Raw genomic sequence first — 24,412 nt, 5'->3', positions numbered from 1 at the left:
GGTAAACACCTTAGTAACGCTGGAAACTTCTCTCCGAAGATACATCGCTCAACGGCACTCGTATAGGACTTAAGATTGTCCGTTATTCCTTGATTCGATGTTCAAAGAAAAATTTGCAGTTAAATCATTTTATACCCTCCACCATGGCATTGGAGTTTTCTAAACTCATGATTCTCCTTATAATATACCCATTTTTGTTGGCCATCTTATCATTCTGAGTCAACAGTTCGTCTATATTTCGAAGCGCATGTAAGGTTATAGCTTTTAAAAAGATCTATCTATTGATTGGACTAATTTCACCGATGAGAAAACAACTCCTATGCGATTTGGCTTAAATTTTGCATAAAACATTTACGTATATACTCTTGCGGAGTGTGGTCCAAATGGCTTCATTAATTTTGCATCTGGAACGAGTTCTTTCAAATAGCTTTTGCTAAAAGAAAATCATGTTCGATTCGATCAGGATAAACATTGTTTTTTCTATCTTTCACCATAGGAAGACTAGGCTTTCGGCTTTCGTCATGCCGTTTGTAACATTTCGATCTTAGAACCCTATAAAGTTTATATATTCCTCATGTCTTTAGCATTCAACCTCCTCTTCCATGAAAGTACGCTAATATTGGTATATTTAACTAGAACTTTTGCTGTAGAAGCAAATGCTTTCGGGGCTTGTAGACAATATAAATGTAAACAAAACAAATATCACATAGCTGTTATTTCTAGTTCGGCAGACATACCAATGTGAACTTGGTAACACTTTGCATCAGCTACCCTGTATGTTAATATTACAGCTAGATGTTAGTCTTATATCATGATTTAAAACAGTTATCGATTTGCACGTGTACAGAAAGCATTGAATTGAGATATTTGAGGTGAAACTTCATTTAATTTTATTTTTTTAATAAATTTAAATTTTACTTCCACACATTTTTGTCATTTGAACAAATAAAAAATATTTTCACACATAAAAGTGGTCGTTTGAATTGGTACCACTTCGTATCAGCTTTCCGGTATATCTATTGGAGCAGGGGAGAGCAGGTTTATGCAAAAAAAACTTGCCTGTAAATTAAGTAAGCCAACTTTTTGAATACCGAGAAGCTGAAGAAAGGGAGTTAACGGCGACATAAAATGGACTTTTACTTGTAAGGAAATATAAAGAAAATATTTAACGTAAAACTTAGTCTAGCAGCACCTTAAATGAAATTTAAAATGGGTATTCAGGAAATTTCATAACTCAGCTGAAGAAAGGGAGTTAACGGCAACATAAAATGGACTTTTACTTGTAAGGAAATATAAAGAAAATATTTAACGTAAAAGTTCAGTAGCTCCTTAAATAAAATTTAAAATGGGTATTCAGGAATTTCATAACTCTTTGTCTTTTTTCGTTGATCTACTTTGTTTGTTTGTTCACATTTCTCTCATTGCCGGACGTAATAAAAATTTTTATTTTGTTTGCATTGTCAGACGGTAACTTAACTGCACGAAAAATTGGGGAAGAACTTTCTTTGATATGGCCAGTAACTTTGTCGACCTGGATGCCACACAGAAAGGACGAGTCTTTGATGGAAATCGAAAATCACCCCCTTCACCTTTACACTTGATTTCAATATATTCATCTGACTTACTCTACTAAGTTAAAATATAAAACTAGACAAAAGGTTCTGTGCGAAACCCACGAAAGTAATAATTGCTCAAAAATGCCATGAATAAAACAAACAATAATTTCGGTATATAATCTGCTATTTCTACAGAAAGGACGAGTCTTTGATGGAAATTGAAAATCACCCCTTCACCTTTAAACTTGAAATCAATACATTTATCTGACTTACACTACTAAGTTAAAAAATAAAACTAGACAAAAGGTTCTGTGCGAAAGACGTGAAAGAAATATTTGCTCAAAAATGCCATGAATAAAACAAACAATCATTTCGGTATATAATCTTCTATCTCTACAGATTTTCAAGCCCAAAACCACCAAGACCTACAAAAAATATATAGTAAAAAATTGATACTATTAAATTCCAACTTACCAAACTTGCTGTCTTGGCCTAGTCGTGTTACTTGTGAAAATGGAATAATCTTGACTCCATCTTTAAAGCCTGATATATCGGTTTTGTGCAATTTGTCCTCCATAAAGATAATCGTATTAACGAGAGGACATTTTTCCAATAGCTGCGTGAATTTTGGTAGCAGATCATGAGATGTTATAACAGTTGTCACCTCCGTTTCACTTATGCAATGAGCAACACCCTCGTCTCCCAACGTTGCGTAAACAGTAACTATGGACATAGACTGTTTAAAACAGCCATGAGCCGCTATCATCCACTCAGCGCGAGTTTCCGCAAATATAACAATATTCTTGCGATGTTCCTGACTGCATTCGCGAAGACCGCGTCCAAATGCTGCAGCCATACGTTCTGATTCGATAAAGTTTTTCCATTTATAATCACCCATATTATACTTTTTAAAGACACGTCCATTAGGCTGTACCTCATCTTCTTCACTTAAGATTTGACGTATGCCCAGGCAACGCTTAGACGAATGTGTTTTTGGGACGTAGTTAATAACTTTTTCAATTGTGTCTATGTTGTCCTGCAACTTTTTAATGTGGACATCTCGTGGCCGTTCTATAGTCCGATAAGTTAAAGTTGATTCGTCATTGGACACAATTTTAGCCTGAAATTAAATAATACAAATACGCATGTTATTTTTATTAGACTTATTGCAGTAAAATTCACACAAATAGTTTCACTTTTTAGCTAGGAGCCACCGGGGCCAGCATGACATACAGGTTAGCATGTCCACATAAGACGGTATTATTGACAAATCCTGACGAGAGTGTAAACAAAATTTTGAAAGAAGGGGTATCCCCAAACATATGCGGTTGATATTTGTAATGCCTGTAGCCGCGTAAAACTTCTCCACACAGAGTAGTAGCTAGGAGCCACCGGGGCCAGCATGACATACAGGTTAGCATGTCCACATAAGACGGTATTATTGACAAATCCTGACGAGAGTGTAAACAAAATTTTGAAAGAAGGGGTATCCCCAAACATATGCGGTTGATATTTGTAATGCCTGTAGCCGCGTAAAACTTCTCCACACAGAGTAGTCGCACGCAATCAAAGCAATAATTTTCTTGCAATGAAACAAGAAAAAACAGACGAGAATTAAGTCGTTGATCGATCCCAGTGGTCGAATAACAACTTAAGAGATTTCCTATAACCATCACTGCCACCCGACTTATGTTTTAGCTCAATGATAAGGGACATTAAAAACTCAATTTTTTCATCAACAACTTCAAGATTTGGTCGAGCACTAAATAATTGCCACTATCGATCTTATTTTTATACCCTACACCACTACTGTGGTACAGGGTATTATAACTTAGTGAATTATTTTGTAGCACCCAAAAGAAAGAGAGATAGACCCATTGATAAGTATACCGATCGACTCAGAATCTCTTTCTGATTCGATTTAGGTCGCAGTTTTCATCTGATCATCTTCAAATTTGGTACAGGCATGTTTTTTGGCCTGGAGACGAAACCTATTGAAATTGGTTCAGATCTGGACATAGCTCCCATATATATGTTCGTTCGATTTTCAGTAATAATTCAATAAAATAGTCATTTGTAAACCGATTCTTTCGAAATTTGGCAGGAAGGATTTTCTTTTGACTCTCGACATTACTGTTGGAATTCATAGAAATAGGTTCAGATTTAGATATAGCTCTCATATAAATATATCGCCCAATTTTAACTTCCAGAATCACAGCAAGCGCATTTATTGACCCATCTTGCCAAAAATTTTGCGAAACGCTTTCCTCAACGACTGCCACAGTATTTGAGGAGTTTGCTCCAAATCGTATATATGTATATCTCCAGATTTTCACACCAAAAGCCACTACAAGCGCATTGTTTGACCAATCTTGCCAAAATTGTGCACAACGCTTTCCTCGACGACTTCCACGTTATCTGAGAAGTTTGCTCGAAATCGGATTAGAATTAGATATAGCTTCCATATATATGTTCGTCAGATTTTGGGTAATTTGCCATACTGTTGTCATTTGTCAACAGTAGTTTTTATAGTTTGAACATATTTGCTCGCCGAGGTCCATCAAAATTGGTTCAGAATTGGATATAGATCCCACATTGTACTTATGGGGTAGGTGTAGGCTATTATACAGTCGGCACCGCCCAACTTTTGCCCTTCCTTACTGGTTAAGAACTGAATTGGTGCCCTAAGGACTGTGAAGGATCGAATTAAGCTCAGGCAATTTTGATCTAAAGGATGCACCACACCCGCAACGCCTTTTGAAGCTGACGAGAACAAAGTCGTTGGTCGATCCCAATAGTCGAATAGCAACTTAAGATATTTCGCTCTTCTTATAGCTTTGTATAGCTACGTTGATATTTAGCTTAATCTTGTTCTGATATAACTTTGTGATTGATTCGTATCATAAATATTTTCTATACTGATCTTAACACGCTTGGCTTCGAGCCTCCTTTTTCATGATATCTGTAACACCAAATAAACCGGTAAAGTTATTATGTCACAGACACATCCAATTGCCTTAATTGCACCAATAGCGCTCTGTATCCAGAAGCTCTGCATTCTATATAAAAGAAATAGAAAAAATCACACGTTCTAAGTTAGAATTTAAGTAGTATCTCACAAAACTGTAGCGAATAGTTCTTGCAGTTCGCTCTATTTCTTAAACAACTTAAAATTAGTATTCAAAATAAATTAATAATTGAACATTGGGGAACATCATAAATAACAAAAAGGATTGATGCTCTAATTGCACCGGTTCTAACGATCTGAGGCTATAATTCCTCAGCTACATTAATGCGACATAATTTATAACACCGAACTAATATGGTATTTAAAACACACAAAATAGGATATACTCGTAGAACTTGTTTATGCAATATATGTGAAATTCTACCATCTGGAACACATAAATACAATAGACGAAACATGTATAGTAGAGATTAAGCTGGAATTCCGTTATGAAAATAAGAAGACCACATAAACGAGGGAATTAGGGAGATCACTCTATGTTGGTGTTTTTCTAGATGGACTATCATCCTCGAATTTAACTTAATTTTATGGTGTTTATAACAGACATACTCTCGGACAGACAAGTTCAAGGACATTGCCTGATCGTTTTACATTTTTTTTACGGAAAATGTATATGATAATATAACAAGTACATACCGCTGTATGGCCATATAGTTAGCGACACCATATTTAATAGGTTTTCGGGTTGTTCTTAAGGTTCTAAATGCCGTTTAACCGTAATATTTAGTTGGGTAAACCTTTCGTGCTCTTCAGTCTTGCAACTAAAATGTTAAACGAACCTTGGAGATATTTCGCATTGGTGTAGCTAGGGTGATCTTAAGGGGCTTAGCCACCCCCAGAGAATCTGTAGCCCTGCAAAACTGCAAAGTTTGAATTGGGGAAATTTTTTTCGAAAAATGGGACAAAATTTTTTAATTGTACTTGGCGGCCACCTTAGCGCTGAGGTTAACGTGTCCGCCTATGACGCTGAAGGCCCAGGTTCGAATTCTGGCAAGAACATTAGAAACAATTTTCAATAGTGGTTATCCGTTCTAATGCTGGAAACATTTGTGAAATACAATGGAATATTCATGGACAAATTTACATTACTTGGCGATTTGATGTAGGCAATTTTTTGGAATGGAAGTTTGGTCTTAAGGGGCCTGGCCACCCCCAGAGAATCTGTAGCCCTGCAAAACTGCAAAGTTTGAATTAGCGAAATTTTTTCGAAAAATGGGACAACATTTTTTTTATTGTACTTGGCGGCCACCTTAGCGCAGAGGTTAACATGTCCGCCTATGACGCTGAAGGCCCGGATTCGAATTCTGGCAAGACCATTAGAAACAATTTTCAGTAGTGGTTATCCGTTTTAATGTGGGAAAAATTTGTGAAATACAATGGAATATTCATGGACAAATTTACATTACTTGGCGATTTGATGTGGGCAATTTTTTTGGAATGGAAGTTTGAACTCAGAGTTATTGTATTTGGACAAATTTATTTTTTGCCTCAATTACAAAACTTGTTAAATGTTTCCCTAACAAATGGGATTTTAGAAGTTCCGAATTACTCGATCTTCGGCATTCCGTTTGTTACACCTCAAAATATTGGTGTAAGACCCTAGTGCATTCTCAATCGCCATGACATTTTAAATGTCCGTATATCTGTTGAAATCGCACAATCTTTTTATCAAATACAGCAAGCAGCTCCAAATATTGCCCAGAGTACTTTTTATTGAAGCGAATCAGTTGGAATTGCAAATGAGTCAAATCCGAATCAATCTTCCAATTTGACTTTTTCAGCCCCGAGAAGGCGCATATCTTATCCAATTAAGCTAAACGTGTGTACAAAGGCATTTTTTTGGAATGAAAGTTTGAACTCAGAGCGGTTGTATTTGCCACAATAACAAAACTTGTTAAATGTTTCCTTAAAAAATGGAATTTTAGAAGCTCCAGCATGAGACGAAATTACTCGAAATTCTTCATGCCGTTTGTTACACCTCCAAATATTGGTGTAAGACCCTAGTGCATTCTCAATCGTCATGACATTTGAAGTATCCGTATATCTGTTGAAATCGCACAATCTTTTAATCAAATATAGCAAGCAGCTCCAAATATTGCCCAGAGTACTTTTTATTGAAGCGAATCAGTTGGAATTGGAAATGAGCCAAATGCGAATCAATCTTCCAATTTGACTTTTTCAGCCCCGAGAAGGCGCATATCTTATCCAATTTAGCTAAACGTGTGTACAAAGACTTCTGTTATGACTTTCAATTCATAAAACCAGATCTCTAGATTTGACTCGTTGAGAACCTGCAATGAGCTTGAATGAGCCTTTAATTTCAGCTTACAAATATATTAGTACAAAGAACATAACAGATGCTATCCTTGGTAGGAGGTATGAACATAAGATTAGGCCATGCTAAACATAATCAGATTTTACTTCAAAGAACTATTTCTTCTAATACATAATGAGAATTTGGTACAATTGTTCAAATGAAAATCAAAATTTGGGCCAGGGAAATTGTATTAAAAACGCCATCCGTCCTAACGATCTGCAAATCTAGCAACTATTTCTGATGCGAAGAAGTCTAGCCCGAGTATACAAATTAAAATAGGAATGTGAATTTCTATTCGTACACCGTTTAGACGATCGTTTAGAACCGACTTATGCGGTCGACTTTGGCATTAACATGCAAAGTAGCCTCAAGATTAAAATATTTACCATTATAAATGTTCAAATGATAAATGAACGCAATTAATATTTGTTAACCGATTGTAACAAAATTTGGCACAACGGATTCTCTTATTACTTTCGAAAGTTCGGTTGAATATCATAGGAATCGGATTAGGTTTAGATATAGCTCCCATATATATCCTTCATCCGATATGGTACTTTAAGATTGTATTAGCCACAATTTTGGTTCCACCTTTTAGTGGGATTTGGATACAATTCTGAAATTGGAAAATTCCATCCTATTTTTATTTGCATTATCATGTGTAGCAGCCATAAGGTTAAACGATTTATCATTATTAACGTTCAAATTATAAATGAACACAATATATAAGTAAAAAACGTAATAAAATGCGAAAAACCTTTAAAATTCTTGCAAAACATTTGACATTCTGGTGGGATTTGGATACAATTCTGAAATTGGAAAATTCCATCAGCTGGGCTAGTGACTTTACCTTGTATAAATTTGTATAGAAGATTTATGCCGACGTTCATTTGAGTGGTTGTCTGACAACGCGACCAAAATAAAAATGTGCGTTATGTATGTCTCGCAGCAAGAAATTATGTAAACAAATAATTAAACAACCATCCACAAATTCTAGAAGTTGTGAAATACCATGAATAAACATTTTATTTTTCATTTAAAGCACTGTTGAACTATTTTATTTATTTATAAGCGTGTAAAACATCATCGCCGTTTGCTGGCCCAATATTTTTCCAACACTTAAGAGCTCGCCTACTGTATTTATAGCCAAGTCAGTCAAAAAAATAAATTTCCTTTTAATTTCGCTGCTTATTTGCTAATAAAAGCCACAGAACAACTACAAAAAGTGGTTGCCGAAAAATACCATTTTTAGCAATTGGCATTGAAAACTTCAGTTGAAAGTTGTCATTCCCAAAACCAAATTTTCAACTGACAACGCAATTGCACTAAGGTTCCAAAATCGACCCATAAACTTTTTGTTGTTGTTGAGACAGCAACAAATGAACACACGCACGCCTGGGTGTGCGCTCAAATTTCGAACAAGCATTTTCTTGGCCCTAGAGAGGAAGCCTATTGAAATAGGAATTATCGGTTCAGATTTGGATATAAGTCCCATATACACGCTCGTCCGATTTGGACTTAAATTGCAATTATATCGTCATTTGTTAACCGATTCTCACGAAATGTTGCACAAAGGGCTCTCTTACAAGTCGCGACATTATCTGTGAATTTAATAAAAATCGGTTCAGTTGTAGATATATCTCCCATATGTATGTTCGTCCAATTTGGACTAAAATTGCAATTATATCGTCATTTGTCATTTCTCTTATAGCTCTTATGATGACTGATGAATTTCATAGAAATTTGTTCAGTTTTAGATATAGCTTCCATATACATGCATCCTCCTATTTTCACTTTTAAGCCCTTTGCTAACCTATTTATCAACCGATCTTCTCAAAAATTTGCCCAACGGTCTACTCTCTGGTTTCTACAATATGTATGGATTTTTACGGAGATTCTACACATCAAATTTAAGAAAATTTATATATTAGATTTAATGAGTCTTAAGAACCTTGAAAATAAATCGAAAGCCCTATTTTATCCAACACTTAAGAGCTCGCCTACTGTATTTATAGCCAAGTCAGTCAAAAAAATAAATTTCCTTTTAATTTCGCTGCTTATTTGCTAATAAAAACCACAGAGCAACTACAAAAAGGTGGTTGCCGAAAAATCCCATTTTTAGCAACTGGCATTGAAAACTTCAGTTGAAAGTAGCCATTCCCAATACCAATTTTTCAACTAACAACGCAATTGCACTAAGGTTCCAAAATCGACCCATAAACTTTTTGTTGTTGTTGAGACAGCAACAAATGAACACACACACGCCTGGGTGTGCGCATCATTTTTCTGTTTTCAATCTAAAAACAATGTTTTCTTCTGATTTAACTCTGGCCAGAAAATAAAGTTATTTTATTCTATTTATATGAGGTCGTTGGTAGTTAGAGTTGCTCGTTGCTGGAATTATTTGCCCCTGTCCCTATGTGTTTTTTCGCAGTGTAACAATGTCCTCCGCCTAAAATTGTTAGAATATTTTTACTGTTAAGTACTTGCCCTTAGTAACAATTGACATTTGAATATAAGTTAAATTAATTAGACTTTTATTGCATCTTCAATAAAAGAAGGAAGAGAGATAGACCCGTTGATAAGTATAGCGATCGACTCAGAATCACTTTCTGATTCGATTTAGCTATGTCCGTCTGTTCATGGTTATTTGTGTATGATGTACAGGTTGCAAATTTTATCCGATCAACATTAAATTTGGAACAAGCATTTTCTTGGGCCTAGAGAGGAAGCCTATTGATATTGGAAAAATCGGTTCATCGGAGATTCTACACATCAAATTTATATATTGGATTTAATGAGTCTTAAGAACCTTGAAAATAAATCGAAAGCCCTATTTAAGTCACACAAATTATACCCATTTTTACTAATTAGCTGTCTAAAGTTGCCTTTTTATGTTAAACTCGGCAATTTGCTTTCCTATATTTTTTGTATATACATGATCCTAATCATAGCATATGGTATAACTTATGAAAAAAAATATTTTTGTCATTTAATTTCAGCAAATAGTAAATTTTTTTAAATTATCCTTTAAATCCCTAATTATATGGCCACCATTGCATAAGCAAAAACCACACAATGTGCAAAAACAATAAATGAACACATACTAAACTAAGAAAATGGGATACTTGCGAATATTACAAAATCTTAACGCTACACCACCAGTTTTTTACGATTTGAAGCAATCTAGGAATGCATTTCTCTAAACATAAAAATCTGCTGTTTTCAGATTATTGAATCCCTTCCTGAAAAACATGCTAAAATTAAAATTGCACAAATTACTTGTCTTATCTGTTCGGTCCTAAAGACCATTTATGTTTTTAAGTAAATTTGCTTCAAATTAAGTTTAGCATTTTTTAAATATACTCACTGCGCACCATCTTCGATAAACATCGTGTTTGCTTCGAAACTATATTCTTTCAAGTTATATGGTCAATATTATATTTGACTTCGGCATCCCGCACCTTCTCGCTATTCCGGATTTTCTATTCCTATTATTAACGTATTATATACGTCAAACACATGCACACTTTTGTCCTTTGGTCAAGGATATTTGACTTCGGCATCCCGCACCTTCTCGCTATTCCGGATTTTCTATTCCTATTATTAACGTATTATATACGTCAAACACATGCACACTTTTGTCCTTTGGTCAAGTATATGGACGTCACAATTGGATCTGGGTATTATTTCCTTATGTATGATTTATGACTTCTATGCGTTATTTAATGATTACTGATAGAAATGTATTTTCTCTTCGCCGTATAGATGAGGCGTGGTCCAACTATAATACTGTCTAAAAATGTAAACAAGAAAAACAAAACATACGTTATAATTACAAATGATCGTGTGAAATGAATGATTCAAACCTTTAAATACTACTATGATTTATGACTTCTAAGCGGTATTTAATGATTGAACACATTGTGTTTTGAAATTTAAAATGGTTTACACGTACCATAAACAAATGAATGCATAGACAAGACAACACTGCAAATATACATACATATATGTATACACTGCACATAACTAAAAGGTCTGAATGTAAACAGTAAACAAAAGTGAACCGCTGAATCGACATTCTCCAATTACGCCATTTAGATACTACAGTTGTATAGCATCAGTGTCACTGTATATATTGTATTTACAGCTACGACTAGTTTAATCACAAAACCTTCAAAGACATCGAAAGCTGACAGTTATGTGATGATTATCTAAATAATACATTGATACATGATTTTTACAATTTTTATTACTCTTCTTCTTGTGCCCAGTAGAAGTAATTGCATATGAAATCCCTTGCCAGCATATTATTTATGCATTGAATATTATTACAATAAAACCTCCGCAGATTAGATATCGATAGCTTAAGTCGTTAGTGCTTAGTTTTTTAATGTTTATTCCCATTTCTAATTATAATACATAAAAACAAGTAAAAGCGTGCTAAGCTAAGCCGGGTCGAATCTTATATAACCTAACCCAAATACCATAGATCGTTATTTGTCCGGTACCTCGTTATAGTGAAACAAAGAATAAAGGATAAAACAGATTCAGAGCTATATCAGGTTGTAAACCGGTTAAGACCATACTTGGCAAAGTTGATTGAAGCCAAAACAAAGCACTTCTTGCAAAATTTCTGCTAAATCGAATGTGCACTCTATGGCAGCTATATCAGGCTACGAACCGATTTAGACCATACTCGGCACAATTGTTGCAAGTCGTAGCAAAATACCTTGAGCAAAATTTCAGCCACATTGGAGGAGAATTGCGCACTATAAAGGCTCAAAAAATCAAGATCCTAGATCGGTTTATATGGCAGCTATATAAAATTATGAACCGATTTGAACTATTAGCACAGTTGTTTGGAGTCATAGCATGAACCAAGATTGGTTTATATGGCAGCTGTACCAAAATATTGGCTCATTTATAATCCCAACTAACCGGCACTAAAAAGAAGTATTTGTGCAAAATTTTAAGCGCCCACTATTACTAATTTGAAAGTTAGCGTGTTTTCGACAGACGGACGGGCATTGCTACATAGACTATGAACGTGAAGACGTTCAAGAATATATATATATACTTTATTAGGTATCAGATCAATATTTTGATGAGTTACAAACGGAATGGCGAAATTAGTTTACCCCTATCCTATGATGGAGGGTATAAAAGATAGGCTGTCCTGGCTGGCTCTAAGTTGGTCCACACCAGTGTGTCAGTATTTGTAGGCCATGAAAGTCCGATGTTGGGAAGGGAAACACTTCAGAGTCTTGTCGCCTTCCCCTTTAACGCTGTCACTTGCAGCACCTAATCTGTATAAGTGTCCCCTTAGTACTATGTGTCCTATAGTTGTCCTGAAGGCTTTAAGGGTCAGAAATTTTGATTTCGATGTGTTGCAGACAAAATGACGAAATGATCCAATATATAGTGGTTGGTATTGCGGCAATACCTTTAGTTGTCTGCAACATGATGAAACAAAAGTTAGCCGACAAGCAATTGTTTGCGTTTGTGGACAACGCTTCTTTATATTTATAATTGTAATTCGCTTTTAGCCCGTGTATAGGAAAAATGGTTCATTTGCTGCCGGTCATTTAAAGCAAACAAAGACGGTTTAAGGTCAATGATAAAGGGCCCCCTTTTTATAACAGAGTCCGAACGGCGTTCCGCAGTGCAACTAGCTTTAAGCCCGTGTATAGGAAAATGGCTCATTTGCTACTGGCTGTTTGCAATTAGCTTTAAGCCCGTGTATGGGAAAATGGCTCATTTGCTACTGGCTGTTTGGCTATCTATGACTGCAAATTTGCCCATGAGCATTCCATTAAGGAACAGGGGCCAACTTCTCAGATATCAATGAATACTGTCCGGTTCAAGTTTAAGTTTAAGCTCAATGAAAAGGGGCCTACTTTTTATAGTCGAGTCCGAACGGGGTGCCGCATTGCGACATCTCTTTGTGGAGAAGTTTTTGCGTGGCTGCAATACCAAATTATACAATACCTCACAAATGTCGCCAGCATTAGGAGGGGATTAACACCGCTGAAAATTGTTTCAGATTTTCTCACCAGGATTCGAACCCAGGCGTGCAGTGTCATAGACGGACACGCTTACCTTTACGCTACGGTGGCCTCTGTCCTTTTATGACAATTTGCTTAATTATCACAACGCATTCAGTGTTTTTCTTTTTCTTAGAAGTTCGAACATGTTGCGTTCATCTACATCTCTTTGTGGAGAAGTTTTTGCGTGGCTGCAATACCAAATTATACAATACCTCACAAATGTCGCCAGCATTAGAAGGGGTTAACCACCGCTGAAAATTGTTTCAGATGTTCTCACCAGGATTCGAACCCAGGCGTGCAGCGTCATAGACGGACACGCTTACCTCTACGCTACGGTGGCCTCCGTCTTTTTATGACAATTCCCTTAATTATCACAACGCATTCAGTGTTTTTTTTCTTAGAAGTTCGAACATGTTGCCTTCAAATGTCAATTTCTTGACATTTCTATGTGTGTCTAAATTTGCTTTGACTAGTTAGTGGAACAGAGTTGTATCCCATTTTGTTGTTGTTGGGCATCGGACTACACCTTTTATATGATTCTACGGTGGTCATATATCTCTTTGTCACTACTCTTTTTCTATCGATATTGGTACGAATTCAAATCTCAATGTATTTTCTTTCTATTGAGAAGTAGTTTTCAGTTAAAAAAAATTGTTTCAATGTTTTTCTATAGACTAAATTGCAATAATTTTAAAAATATAGTAATTTCTAATTTTTTATGCTAACCCTATGCCCTATGTTAAATCTCAATACGCATTTATATTGATTGGGGTACACTTTGTCTGTAGTAGCGTGCGGTCAAATGTGTTTAATTTCAATACGCGTTTATATTGGTTGGGGTGCACTTTGTCAGTAGTAGAGTAGCGGTCAAATGCCACCAAAAAAATCACTTCTCGAAAAGAACTACATAGTCAGTAGTGTCATTGTCTACTGGCAGTTTTCAATGGGGTACACTTCGTCGGTAGTGGTGTAGACAATGTCACTAAAAAAGACTAAAATTTTGATATTGACGCTCGCTGCAGGGAAGTTTTTCAATATTTATAAATACATTTTCCCCATGCAAATTCAATTAAGGATGCCTTTCCCATATCAATAAGTTCAGTCCGATTAATGTTTTAACCTAATGATTAGGGATCTCTTTTTTTTATGCAGAGTCTGAACGGTGACATTGTTTAGTGGTGATATTGGGCAAGATTTCCGTAATTTTTTTTATTTGATAATTTTTAAAAATAAAGCTTTTTGCTAAAGTTGCCGACATTTGTAAGATGTCTTGCTATGTTAAAACTTCTCTAGTGAGTGGTGTCGCTCTGCGGCACGCCGTTTTGACTAGGCATAAAAAAGGAGGCCTCTTATAATAAGAAAATAAGTACCTATTATATTTAAAACGCAAATAAAATTGTCAAAAACAAGTTTACAACTGCAAGAACATAGATATCTCTATTTAAAATTTCGATTTTCGGTTCTAACACTTTATGTTTTCTACAAAAATTAGCATAACTTATAAAAACATTATGCAAATTATGGGATTATTTGAGATTAAATTAAGATTAGCGCAAAATATTTTTTTTATATATTTAACAAAAATAAAAAATCGTCATCAAAGTACTAAAGTGGATTAGCCGAAGTTTTTAACAAAATTATTCAATAGCCCATAACTTAGTGCACTAAAACTAAGGCATTTACTCGGAAAGCACATTAAGAAGATTTTAAGAACATCTTAATTACCTGTAAATAGTGGTTTGGCAAGCAAGGCAAAGTTTGCTTGCCAAACCATGTTTGCCGATTATGGAAATATGAGGTTCAAATTAAAGGTATTTGGAAGTAGACCACGTATCTGATATCAACATTACGGACCAACTGGCTATGGAAAGTCCCACCACCATAACAACCTCCAAATAGGACGTATTTGCTCACCAAGACAATTTGGGTCCTAAAGAGAGACCCCAAACCGGACATATTTGCTGACTTTTGCAATAAGGAGTTTAAATGAGATTAGAAAACGAATTTGATATCCAATTTTGAGGCCAATGGTCATATGGGGTTCAAATAAATGATATATGGATATATGAGAATAGAGCACGTTGCTGATATATTTTCCGGGTTTAGCGTTTGGGGGATCACTAAAATCCCCAAAACACCCCTAAATCGGGCAAAATTAAATACGAATTTGATATCCAAATGTAGGACCATGTATTTAGGGCATCACCAAAACCCAAATTCCTCCCAAGGGTAAAAATTTTTCGACCATGCCCATATGTGGCTCTAATGAAAGGTATTTGAAATTAGAAAACGAATTTGATAAGCAATTTTGCGGCCATGTGTTTATGGGATGCCTCATCGTGTAAACTCCCCTAAACAAACAGAAGGATACTATTGGTGATGCCTCTATATCGTCTTTTGATATCACAATGGCAATATCTAACAAATGCGATCCGCCTATGGAACTCACTACCCTTGTCAATACAATCTATTTGCAACGCAAATTCATTTAAAAAAGCTTTACAGAAAAATCTTTAAATAATCTTAATATTGATAATGTCTTAATTAAATAATGTTTATATTGTCAAAATTATTTGTTAATTAATTATATATTACAAATGTTACTTTATATACTACTAATCTCTGTTGAACTGTGTTAAATGTCATTGATATCTCACATACAGTAATTATAAGATCATTGTTATCTTGTTGTATGTGAAAACGAACAAATAAATCTAAATCTAAATCTAAACCTATGGCAATATGGGGTTTAAATAAATGGTATTTGAAAGAAGAGCACGATGCTGATATTTTTTAGGGCCAATTGTCTGGGAGACCACCTCATCCCCTAAAACACCCCTAAATCAGATATCATGAGAATATCGGGCTGAAATGAAGTCTTTTAAGAATGGAGTACACCTTAGGTTGGGAAATATTGGTCTTAAGACACTAAGTGGTCAAGGTCCCGACATATAGTGTAAACTAATTTCGTCATTTTATTTGTAACACTCGAAATATTAGTCTCAAGACCCTAAGACACCCCTAAATCAGATATCATGAAAATATCGGGCTGAAATAAAGTCTTTTAAGAATGGAGTACACCTTAGGTTGGGAAATATTGGTCTTAAGACACTAAGTGGTCAAGGTCCCGACATATAGGGTAAACTAATTTCGTCATTTTATTTGTAACACTCGAAATATTGGTCTCAAGACCCTAAGATTTTTTTCTGATCTGTGCTCGACACGCACAATTTTGATGAAATTTTGGATGAAGTTAAGCATTCACTAGGATACAGTAGTGCAAGCGGTGAACAGCTACCAGGTGAATGTCGTTTTTGGACACCATCCGCAGCCACCAGAATATCACTGGCTTAAATACGTTTCGGCAGATAGCTCAATTCTAACTGGGCTGGGATTAATGCACGCTTGCAATCAAAAAGCATTTGTAAAAAGGGTACAATTTTCTAGAAAAAATAGTTAAAAATTTTTCAAAATTTTACGTACCTTAAAATTATTTGAGAGAAGTATATCCTGTTCTTTTATGGAATGTTTGTGGGAAATTTAAAAAACGTTAATAGATGAAATAGACTTCTCTAACGCTCGCCGTGGCAAAACTCGACAGTAAAATTGGGATTCCTATAAAAGAAAGTTCAAAGTGGCAAAAATAGTAAAAGCACTAACTAAAAATGTAATATAGTTCACTTAGTGCCTTTTTTCGTTTGGCCCTATGTGGTACCTTTTCGGGTGTTGCGTGTCCTAAAAAGGACCAAATCTAGTGCGAAAAGCACTAAGTTGGCATCCCTGCTCCGGATTGTATTTTGTGTGGATATTTATAATTCAAAAACCATATTTTCTAATCGTCATCATCTAATATTATAGTTTTAGTTTGAAAACGCATACGTTTTGTGTTTTTTACAATACCATCTGTAAGATTTTCTCCAGGATTGGGACATGGCAGTTCTTTCATAATTTTTTTTGTATTTGTTCTGCTATTACGTTGCTAAAATCTATTTGTTTTTGTACACCCAATTCACTTGTATCAAGTTTGTAAAGTTTCAAAGTTGGAACTTTTTTCAAAAAAGGAGCTTCGCTGTCAAATTACATGATATAAAGACGTTGATTTGTAATTCTTCGTTTGGTGTTAAGGAGTCTTCTCCTAGAGCTAACAAACAACCGGGTTTTTCTGGATGCGGTTTCTTACAACACGTATTTTGGAATAACTCGGAACTTTCAGATGATTTTCTAAAAAATAAATAAATAAAAAAAGGTAAATGAATTACACTGTCGGTATTTCCTTTAATTAAATAGTAAAATTAAATTAAGTAATCCAAGAAATAAACATAAACTCTGTACCCGAACTTATAAAATATGCCCTAAACCCCATTAAAAATTGCCGTTTTAAACAAAAAATGATTTCATACTATGAAGAAGTACATGTCTTTATTTAATGATTCAAATTGGAGGTGACGATCTTCGACTAGATCCTATAGACGAGCAAGCTCGTTCCGGTTCTAAGTACCTATCCCCGCGGAAACCTGATGGTCATTGGTTGTTCAAAGGCGCCAACAACTGAAATCGAGCATCATTAGCACTCAGTACTTTTGCAAGAGCCGGTGCCGTCCGGCCTCTTACTGAGGCTCTCCGCTCGATACCGCAGATTTTCCGCGACTGCAATTGCATCTACTTCGTATAGAGCATTCCACTATTCGCAACCTGCGGACGCGCCTGGTAGCTCGCAGCGAAGCTTCGCCTGATAACAATGAACACCATATAGATCAGAGATCAAAGTTCCAGCCTATGTGGTGCTCAAGGTTATGCACTGCCGGTGCCTTTGAGGCTTACCCACCACACAAATCCCGAAAGTGGATTTTTTTTATATTCTTAAATTTGAATCCCATATGGTCATGATGGGTCAAATAACATATATTAGTTGTTTTTAGCAGGTTAAACACCACCTAGATACTTTAACACAAATTTTAATGTCATTTTCAGTCTTCTCCCAAATTGCTTTCATTTGGGTCCCATACAGCAATTATCTTGTTATTGTACCAATTTGAGAACTATGTTTCAGTCTGCATAACGTAGCATCACTTGCTCTAAAGTTGTAACATATCCATGGTGTTTTATATTTCATTATTGAACCTATGCAGTTTTACAAAAAGCTCCAACGAATCAGAACTTTTGCCCCACCATGTTAAAGTGTCTTTTTTTTGTAAATTGTGATTTATATTATGTACTAACCGAACCGGGTCCGCTCCGCAGCTCCTTCTTTAATGCCCTTATCCATTTTATTTGAGCCCTTCATTGCAGTGGACGATACATATGATTGGAACGCGTAGGTTCAAATCCTGGCAAGAATATTGGAAAAATGTAAAGTGGTGGTTATCCCCTCCTAATATTGGCAACATTTGTGATTTATTATGCCATGCATAGAAGTCATGCAGTGCGACAGCTCTATAGTGTCGGCGCGACGCCGTTGAGAATCGGCTATATAAAAGAGGTCCTTCATCATTGAGTTTAAACTTGGATCGAACAGCACTCATGGATATGTGAGGAGTTTGCCCCTGTGCTTTAATGAAATGTTCATGGCCAAATCTTTGCACTATTTTCTTATACCTTACGTGGACTCCTATATTGTAGTATGTAAATATGTCCACTTGGCCCTTAATGTAAATATAAGCTTTGTGCTATACTCTCAACTACTTTTTATATAAGCCTCACATTTCCATAGTCGGTAAATAAGTCCCATTTCACTTAAGCACTATATTGTCCACTTGAGATGGTACCACAGACATTTCGCCCAAACATGGATGCCAAATTCCCCAATACCTTTCATTTAAGCCCAAAATTGGCATGGTCGATTAACATATACGATTTGGAGGGCGGTTTGAGGCTGCGGCTGGCACTCCGCTACTTTGCCCTAGAAATTTTTACCAAATTCGTTCTTTACCGGAACCGATGCCGCCCGGCCTCTCAATGAGACTCTCCGCTCGATACCGCAGATTTTCGGCGACTGCAATTGCAACTACTCCGTAATATCTTCCGAATTTCTTTTATTTGTGTTTAATATAGCCATGGTCGGCTAATATGCCCATTTGGGAAGTTTTTTGGGGGGTGGGGACACCTCCCATTACATCGACCTCATTTTTAATTTTTAATTTAATTTGCTCAAGTCGTTAGACCATATATGACTTAAACACTACAAAATTAATAATTTGTCATATTCGCAATTTTTTTTTCCATATTCGTAATCTACTCCCAAATACCTTTCATTTGAGTCCCATATTGACATGAAAGTCCAATAAATCTTTTTGGGGAAGTTTCGTGGTTAGGCGGTTCGCTGGGTACTTAGACTCAAATTTTAACACCATAGTCCTATTCTACTCTCCAATACCTTTAATTTGATATCCATATTGTTCCGAACGGAAATCGGTTTATACGGAACAAACAAACACAAATTGATTTTTATATATCAGAAGATTTGGCAGCCACAGGCAGTGCATAACCGTGAGCACCACATAGGCTGGAACTTTGATCTCCGATCTATATGGTGTTCATTGTTATCAGGCGAAGCTTCGCTGCGAGCTACCGGGCGCGTCCACAGGTTGGGAATAGTCGAATACTCTATACGGAGTAGTTGCAATTGCTGTCGCGGAAAATCTGCGGTATCGAGCGGAGAGTCTCAGTAAGAGGCCGGGCGGCACCGGCTCTTGCATAAGTACTGAGTGCCTATATTGATATGACAAGCCGAGTTATTGGCGCCTTTTATAACCAATGGGCATCATGTTCCCGCGACGATCGGTCATTTGGACCGGAACTAGCTTGCTCATCTATAGGAGCTAGACGAGGATCCACCAAGGCTGGAACTTTGAGCTCCGATCTGTGAGGTGTTCATTGTTATCACGAGAAGCTTAGCTGCGAGCTACCGGGCGCGTCCACAGGTTGGGAATAGTCGAATACTCTATACGGAGTAGTTGCAATTGCTGTCGTGGAAAATCTGCGGTATCGAACAGAGTCTAAGTGAGAGGCCGAGCGGCACCGGCTCATGCATAAGTACTGAGTGCCTATGATGCTCGATATGACAAGCCGAGCTAATGGCGCCTTTTATAACCAATGGGCATCATGTTTTCGCGGCGATCGGTCCTTTGGACCGGAACTAGCTTGCTCATCTATAGGAGCTAGACGATCGCCACCTCCACATATAGACATGTGGCTAAAACAAACAACAACTATTTATTCAAATGGCACAGAACCTCACCATTGTCACCTCATTAGAAGGGGATAACAAAACAGAAAATTTTTTCGGTTGTTCCCGTCAGGATTCGAACCCAGGCGTATGGTGTCATGGGTGGACAGGCTAACTTCTGCGCCATGGTAGCCGAAGTATGGGGGAAATCGAAGAATTACTAATCACATAACTCTCTTTACCAAATCAATACTTTTTTTTAACGATATTGTACAAAAATTTTTAAAATTATGCCTACATCCATCATTTATTGTTGAGGATTTCATAAAAAGAATATAATGGTGGTACATAAATTAAATGACTGACTGTCTCTCTACTTTCAATATAACTTTGTTTTTACTCTTAACATTAAAGCTATAACATTTTGATATTTTATATATTTTAGATAATGTCCGTTGATGAAACAAAACTTCACCAAAGACTTTCGAAATATATTCAAAGTTTGTTTACATATATAGAAATGAGGTGATATGAATGTCAAGTAAAAGAAATTGTAAACCGTCAGTTTTTGTGAAACAAGTTTTGCAGTAGTTAATTAATAAAATGAATGTATGTAAATATTATGCGGTGTATTTATGATGCATTATTTTCTAACCCATTTAAGCGAGCTTTATAAATTACTTGATGACCCGGGCCCGCTCCGCTCCGCCTTCTTTTACTTTATATGGAACAAAATTTTCCTTGGAATATTAATATTAATTTTCGTAAATTAAAAAGCTTTTAGTGAAATACCTTGCTACGAAAATAGTATATCGCTTGACTAACAGTTTAACAATATAAGTGCCTTTATCTGAATCCCATATGATCGTTGTTGGTCTACGAATTTAAGTTTGAATGTAAGGTGTACTCCACTCTTAAAAGACTTTATTTCAGCACGATATTCTCTTGATATCTGATTTAGGGGTGTTTTCGGGGATGAGGTGGTCCCCAGACACTTGGCCCTAAAAAAATTACCATTTATACCATTTATTTATGTTGTTGTTGTTGTAGCAGTGTGTTTTACATCGAGACGGCAGCCCTTGCCGATGGAGGATTCCATCGGGTCAATCCGATACGTACAACCGGCTGCCATGGGATTGCCATTTATTTAAACCCCATATTGCCATTGGTTTAGTGGAGTTTACACGATGAGGCCCCAAACACGTGGCCGCAAAATTGATTATCAAATTCGTTTTCTAATCTCAAATACCTTTTATTAGAGCCACATATGGGCATGGTCGAAAAATTTTTACCCTTTGGGGGGAGTTTTGGGTTTTAGTGATACCCTAAATACATGGTCCTACATTTGGATATCAAATTCGTATTCTACTACTCTCAAATACCTTTATTTGAGCCCCATATTGCGATGGTCAGTAAAAAATTGGGTTTTAGCGTATTTTCGGAAAGGAGTAGACTCCCAGAAAATTGGTCCGAAAGTGGGTATTAATTCTTGATCTACCCCCAATACCTTTCATTTAGGGGTGTTTTGGGGGTTGGAGTGGTCCCCCAAACGCTAAGTCCGGAAAATATATCAGCAACGTTCTTTATTCTCATATATCTATATATCATTTATTTGAACCCCATATCGCCATTGGCCTCAAAATTGGATATCAAATTCGTTTTCTAATCTCATTTAAACTCCTTATTGCAAAAGTCAGCAAATATGTCCGGTTTGGGGTATTGGCCTTAAAAACAAAAAATATATAGTTCTACTCTCTTTAAGACCCAAATTGTCTTGGTGAGCAAATACGTCCTATTTGGAGGTTGTTATGGTGGTGGGACTTTCCCTAGACAGTTGGTCCGTAATGTTGATATCAAATACGTAGCCTACTCCTAAATACCTCTAATTTGAGCCCCATATTTTCATAATCGGCAAACATGACCGGCTGGGGGGTGTTTTGAGGGATGGGCTGCCACTCAGTGAGTTGGCCTTGAAAATATATATCGGATTCGTGTTCTCATAGACACTTGTTTCGAATATTGATATCAGATTGGTGCTTTACTCCCAAAGACCTTTCATTTGAGCCCCATATTGCTATGGTCGCAAATTTGTCCCCTTTGAATGATGTTTTTGGGAACAGGCGGTCCCCCAAACACTTGGTCCCATATTTGGATATCAGATTCGAATTCTACACTCAAATACCTTTTATTTAAGCTCCGTATTCCCATGGTCAGTAAATAAGTCCTGTTTGTTTGTAAATAAGTCCCCCTAACACTTAGTCCGACAATTGGGTATCAGATACGTTTTCTTATCCTAAATACCTTTCATTTGAGTCCTATATTGTCGAGATCTAAACCGTCGTGGTCTAAATATATGTTTGGTAGGTTTTAGGTTGGGGCGGCCCCCTAGGTACCCCATCCGAAATATGGATACCAAATTTTTATTTTTATATGAGAGCACACAAAATTTCGCTTAAATCGCACCACCCATCTCCGAATATAATAAAACATTTCAATGAACCCATAATATACAGCATCTGAACTCTTGTACCCAGTTACAAATTAAATTAATTTACTTCACGCTTTAACGTTAAATAATTTTCGTTTTGTTAACCGGTGAACATATGTATGCATATAACAAAACATCAAAAAAAATCCATGAGCTCAAACATTTCATTGATTCTTGTTGGTCGTCATATACAGCATCTTACTCTTATACCCACTTATAAAATAAATTCATATACTTCACGCTTTAACGATGAATAATTTTCGTTTTGTGATAGCATTTATATAAGCACTACGTTGATAACAACTCTTATTGTACTGGTTTATTCTACGGCTGTTAAGTTTATATAAGCTGTACACGAATTAACCTGATAATTACCCATTACATCATGCTTAGCAACTCTATTTTAACACTCACCTTGGCACACTTGACTAGTTCGTTTTGACCAGCAGCATTGTTTTCCTTCTTACCACCCCAAGCACGGAGTACAGAAGCTTGCAAAGCACGGCCGTAAAAAAAGGTAAGCGCCCAGGGTTTCAAAAGAGGAACGTTGTTAATAGCATTCAAATGAACGGAAGCTTCTTCCTCGGATTGACCGCCAGATAGGAAAGTGATGCCTTAACGAATTATTTAATTAAATAATGTATAGATACATATTAAAATGGCAAATTTATTTACCAGGAACGGCGGCAGGAACAGTTCTGCGCAATGCTGTTACTGTAGCATGGGCAACCTGTTCTGGGGTGTACTTCCTGGGACAAGATTGTCCAGCAGTTACCATGTTTGGTTTCAACAGGGTCCCTTCCAGGAAAACATGATGGTCATTCAATGCCTTATAGCAAGCAGCTAAAACAGTTTCAGTCACTTTTTGGGCGCGCTCCAAATCATGATCCCCATCAGGCAAAACTTCAGGCTCGACAATTGGTACTATGCCTTGGGATTGACAGATGGAGGCATAACGGGCCAAAACGTTGGCGTTTTCTAAGATGGATTGGTAAGATGGCGTATATTTGCCAATTTTCAAAACACAACGCCATTTTGCGAAATCACATCCGTCCTTCTTATATTGAGCGCAACGACAGGCCAAATCGTCCAAACCTTGAGTTGTGCACTCATCTTCCGAACCCATCAATGGCACTACGCCCTTATCAACTTTGATACCAGGAATAATGCCACGCTTTTTAAGCAATTCCACGAAGGGAGTACCATCGTCGGCTTTTTGGTACAAAGTTTCATGGAACAAAATAACACCTGAGATGTTTTCAGACACTTCGGGGTTAGTTGCGAACAGCAATTCTTCGGAGGGATAACTGAAATAGGTTGTCAGTTTGATATTAGCCTTTCTGCTGTAATCATCAAAAAAAAATATATATATACCCATATATTGTTAGTGATATTTCGAAAAGGTATAACAAAAGATTATCTTACCTTACTTTTTGCAAACCACGAACGGGAGGCAAACATAACATTTATTCACCCGGCACGGGATGGTTGTGGCACCATGTGAGGTGTTCATTGTTATCACGAGAATCTTAGCTGCAAGCTACCGGGCGCGTCCATAGGTTGGGAATAGCCGAATACTCTATACGGAGTAGTTGCAATTGCTGTCGCGGAAAATCTGCGGTATCGAACGGAGTTTTAGTGAGAGGCCGAGCGGCACCGGCTCATGCGTAAGTACTGAGTGCCTATAATGCTCGATATGACAAGCCGAGTTATTGGCGTCTTTTAATAACCACTGGGCATCATGTTCCCGCGGCGATCGGTCCTTTGGACCGGAACGAGCTTGCTCATCTATAGGAGCTAGACGAGGA

General features: G+C 36.6%; 1 protein-coding gene across 3 annotated transcripts; it reads right to left on the bottom strand.

Moving 5' to 3' along the window:
- Positions 1 to 1,121: 1,121 nt before the first annotated feature.
- LOC106095542 (fructose-bisphosphate aldolase-like) lies at positions 1,122 to 24,085 on the bottom strand. 3 transcript variants are annotated; one of them, XM_059364080.1, is made up of 5 exons: positions 24,030 to 24,085; positions 23,280 to 23,947; positions 23,019 to 23,218; positions 2,031 to 2,676; positions 1,122 to 1,192 (listed from the first exon to the last, which is right to left on the bottom strand). In XM_059364080.1, the coding sequence occupies exons 1-5, from the start codon at positions 24,068 to 24,070 to the stop codon at positions 1,137 to 1,139; spliced, it is 1,611 nt and encodes a 536-aa protein (XP_059220063.1). In that variant the 5' UTR covers positions 24,071 to 24,085; the 3' UTR covers positions 1,122 to 1,136. The 3 variants fall into 3 exon arrangements, with proteins under 3 accessions (XP_059220063.1, XP_059220061.1, XP_059220062.1); XM_059364078.1 differs by lacking the exon at positions 1,122 to 1,192 and having other exon boundaries at positions 1,942 to 2,676; XM_059364079.1 differs by lacking the exon at positions 1,122 to 1,192 and having other exon boundaries at positions 1,942 to 2,676; positions 23,280 to 23,944.
- Positions 24,086 to 24,412: the final 327 nt, after the last annotated feature.

This window comes from Stomoxys calcitrans, chromosome 2, assembly GCF_963082655.1.
Source record: "Stomoxys calcitrans chromosome 2, idStoCalc2.1, whole genome shotgun sequence".
Classification (NCBI taxonomy): Eukaryota; Metazoa; Arthropoda; class Insecta; order Diptera; family Muscidae; genus Stomoxys; species Stomoxys calcitrans.
Note: the sequence above shows the minus strand (reverse complement) of the source record. Positions and strands in the feature narration are given on the sequence as shown.

Coding starts and splice junctions, on each gene's coding strand:
- LOC106095542 (XM_059364078.1), bottom strand. CDS start 24,070: ATGTTATGTTTGCCTCCCGTTCGTGGTTTGCAAAAAGTAAG. Junction 23,948..24,029: donor CGTGGTTTGCAAAAAGTAAG/GTAAGATAATCT, acceptor TGATGATTACAG/CAGAAAGGCTAATATCAAAC. Junction 2,677..23,018: donor AACTAGTCAAGTGTGCCAAG/GTGAGTGTTAAA, acceptor ATTTAATTTCAG/GCTAAAATTGTGTCCAATGA.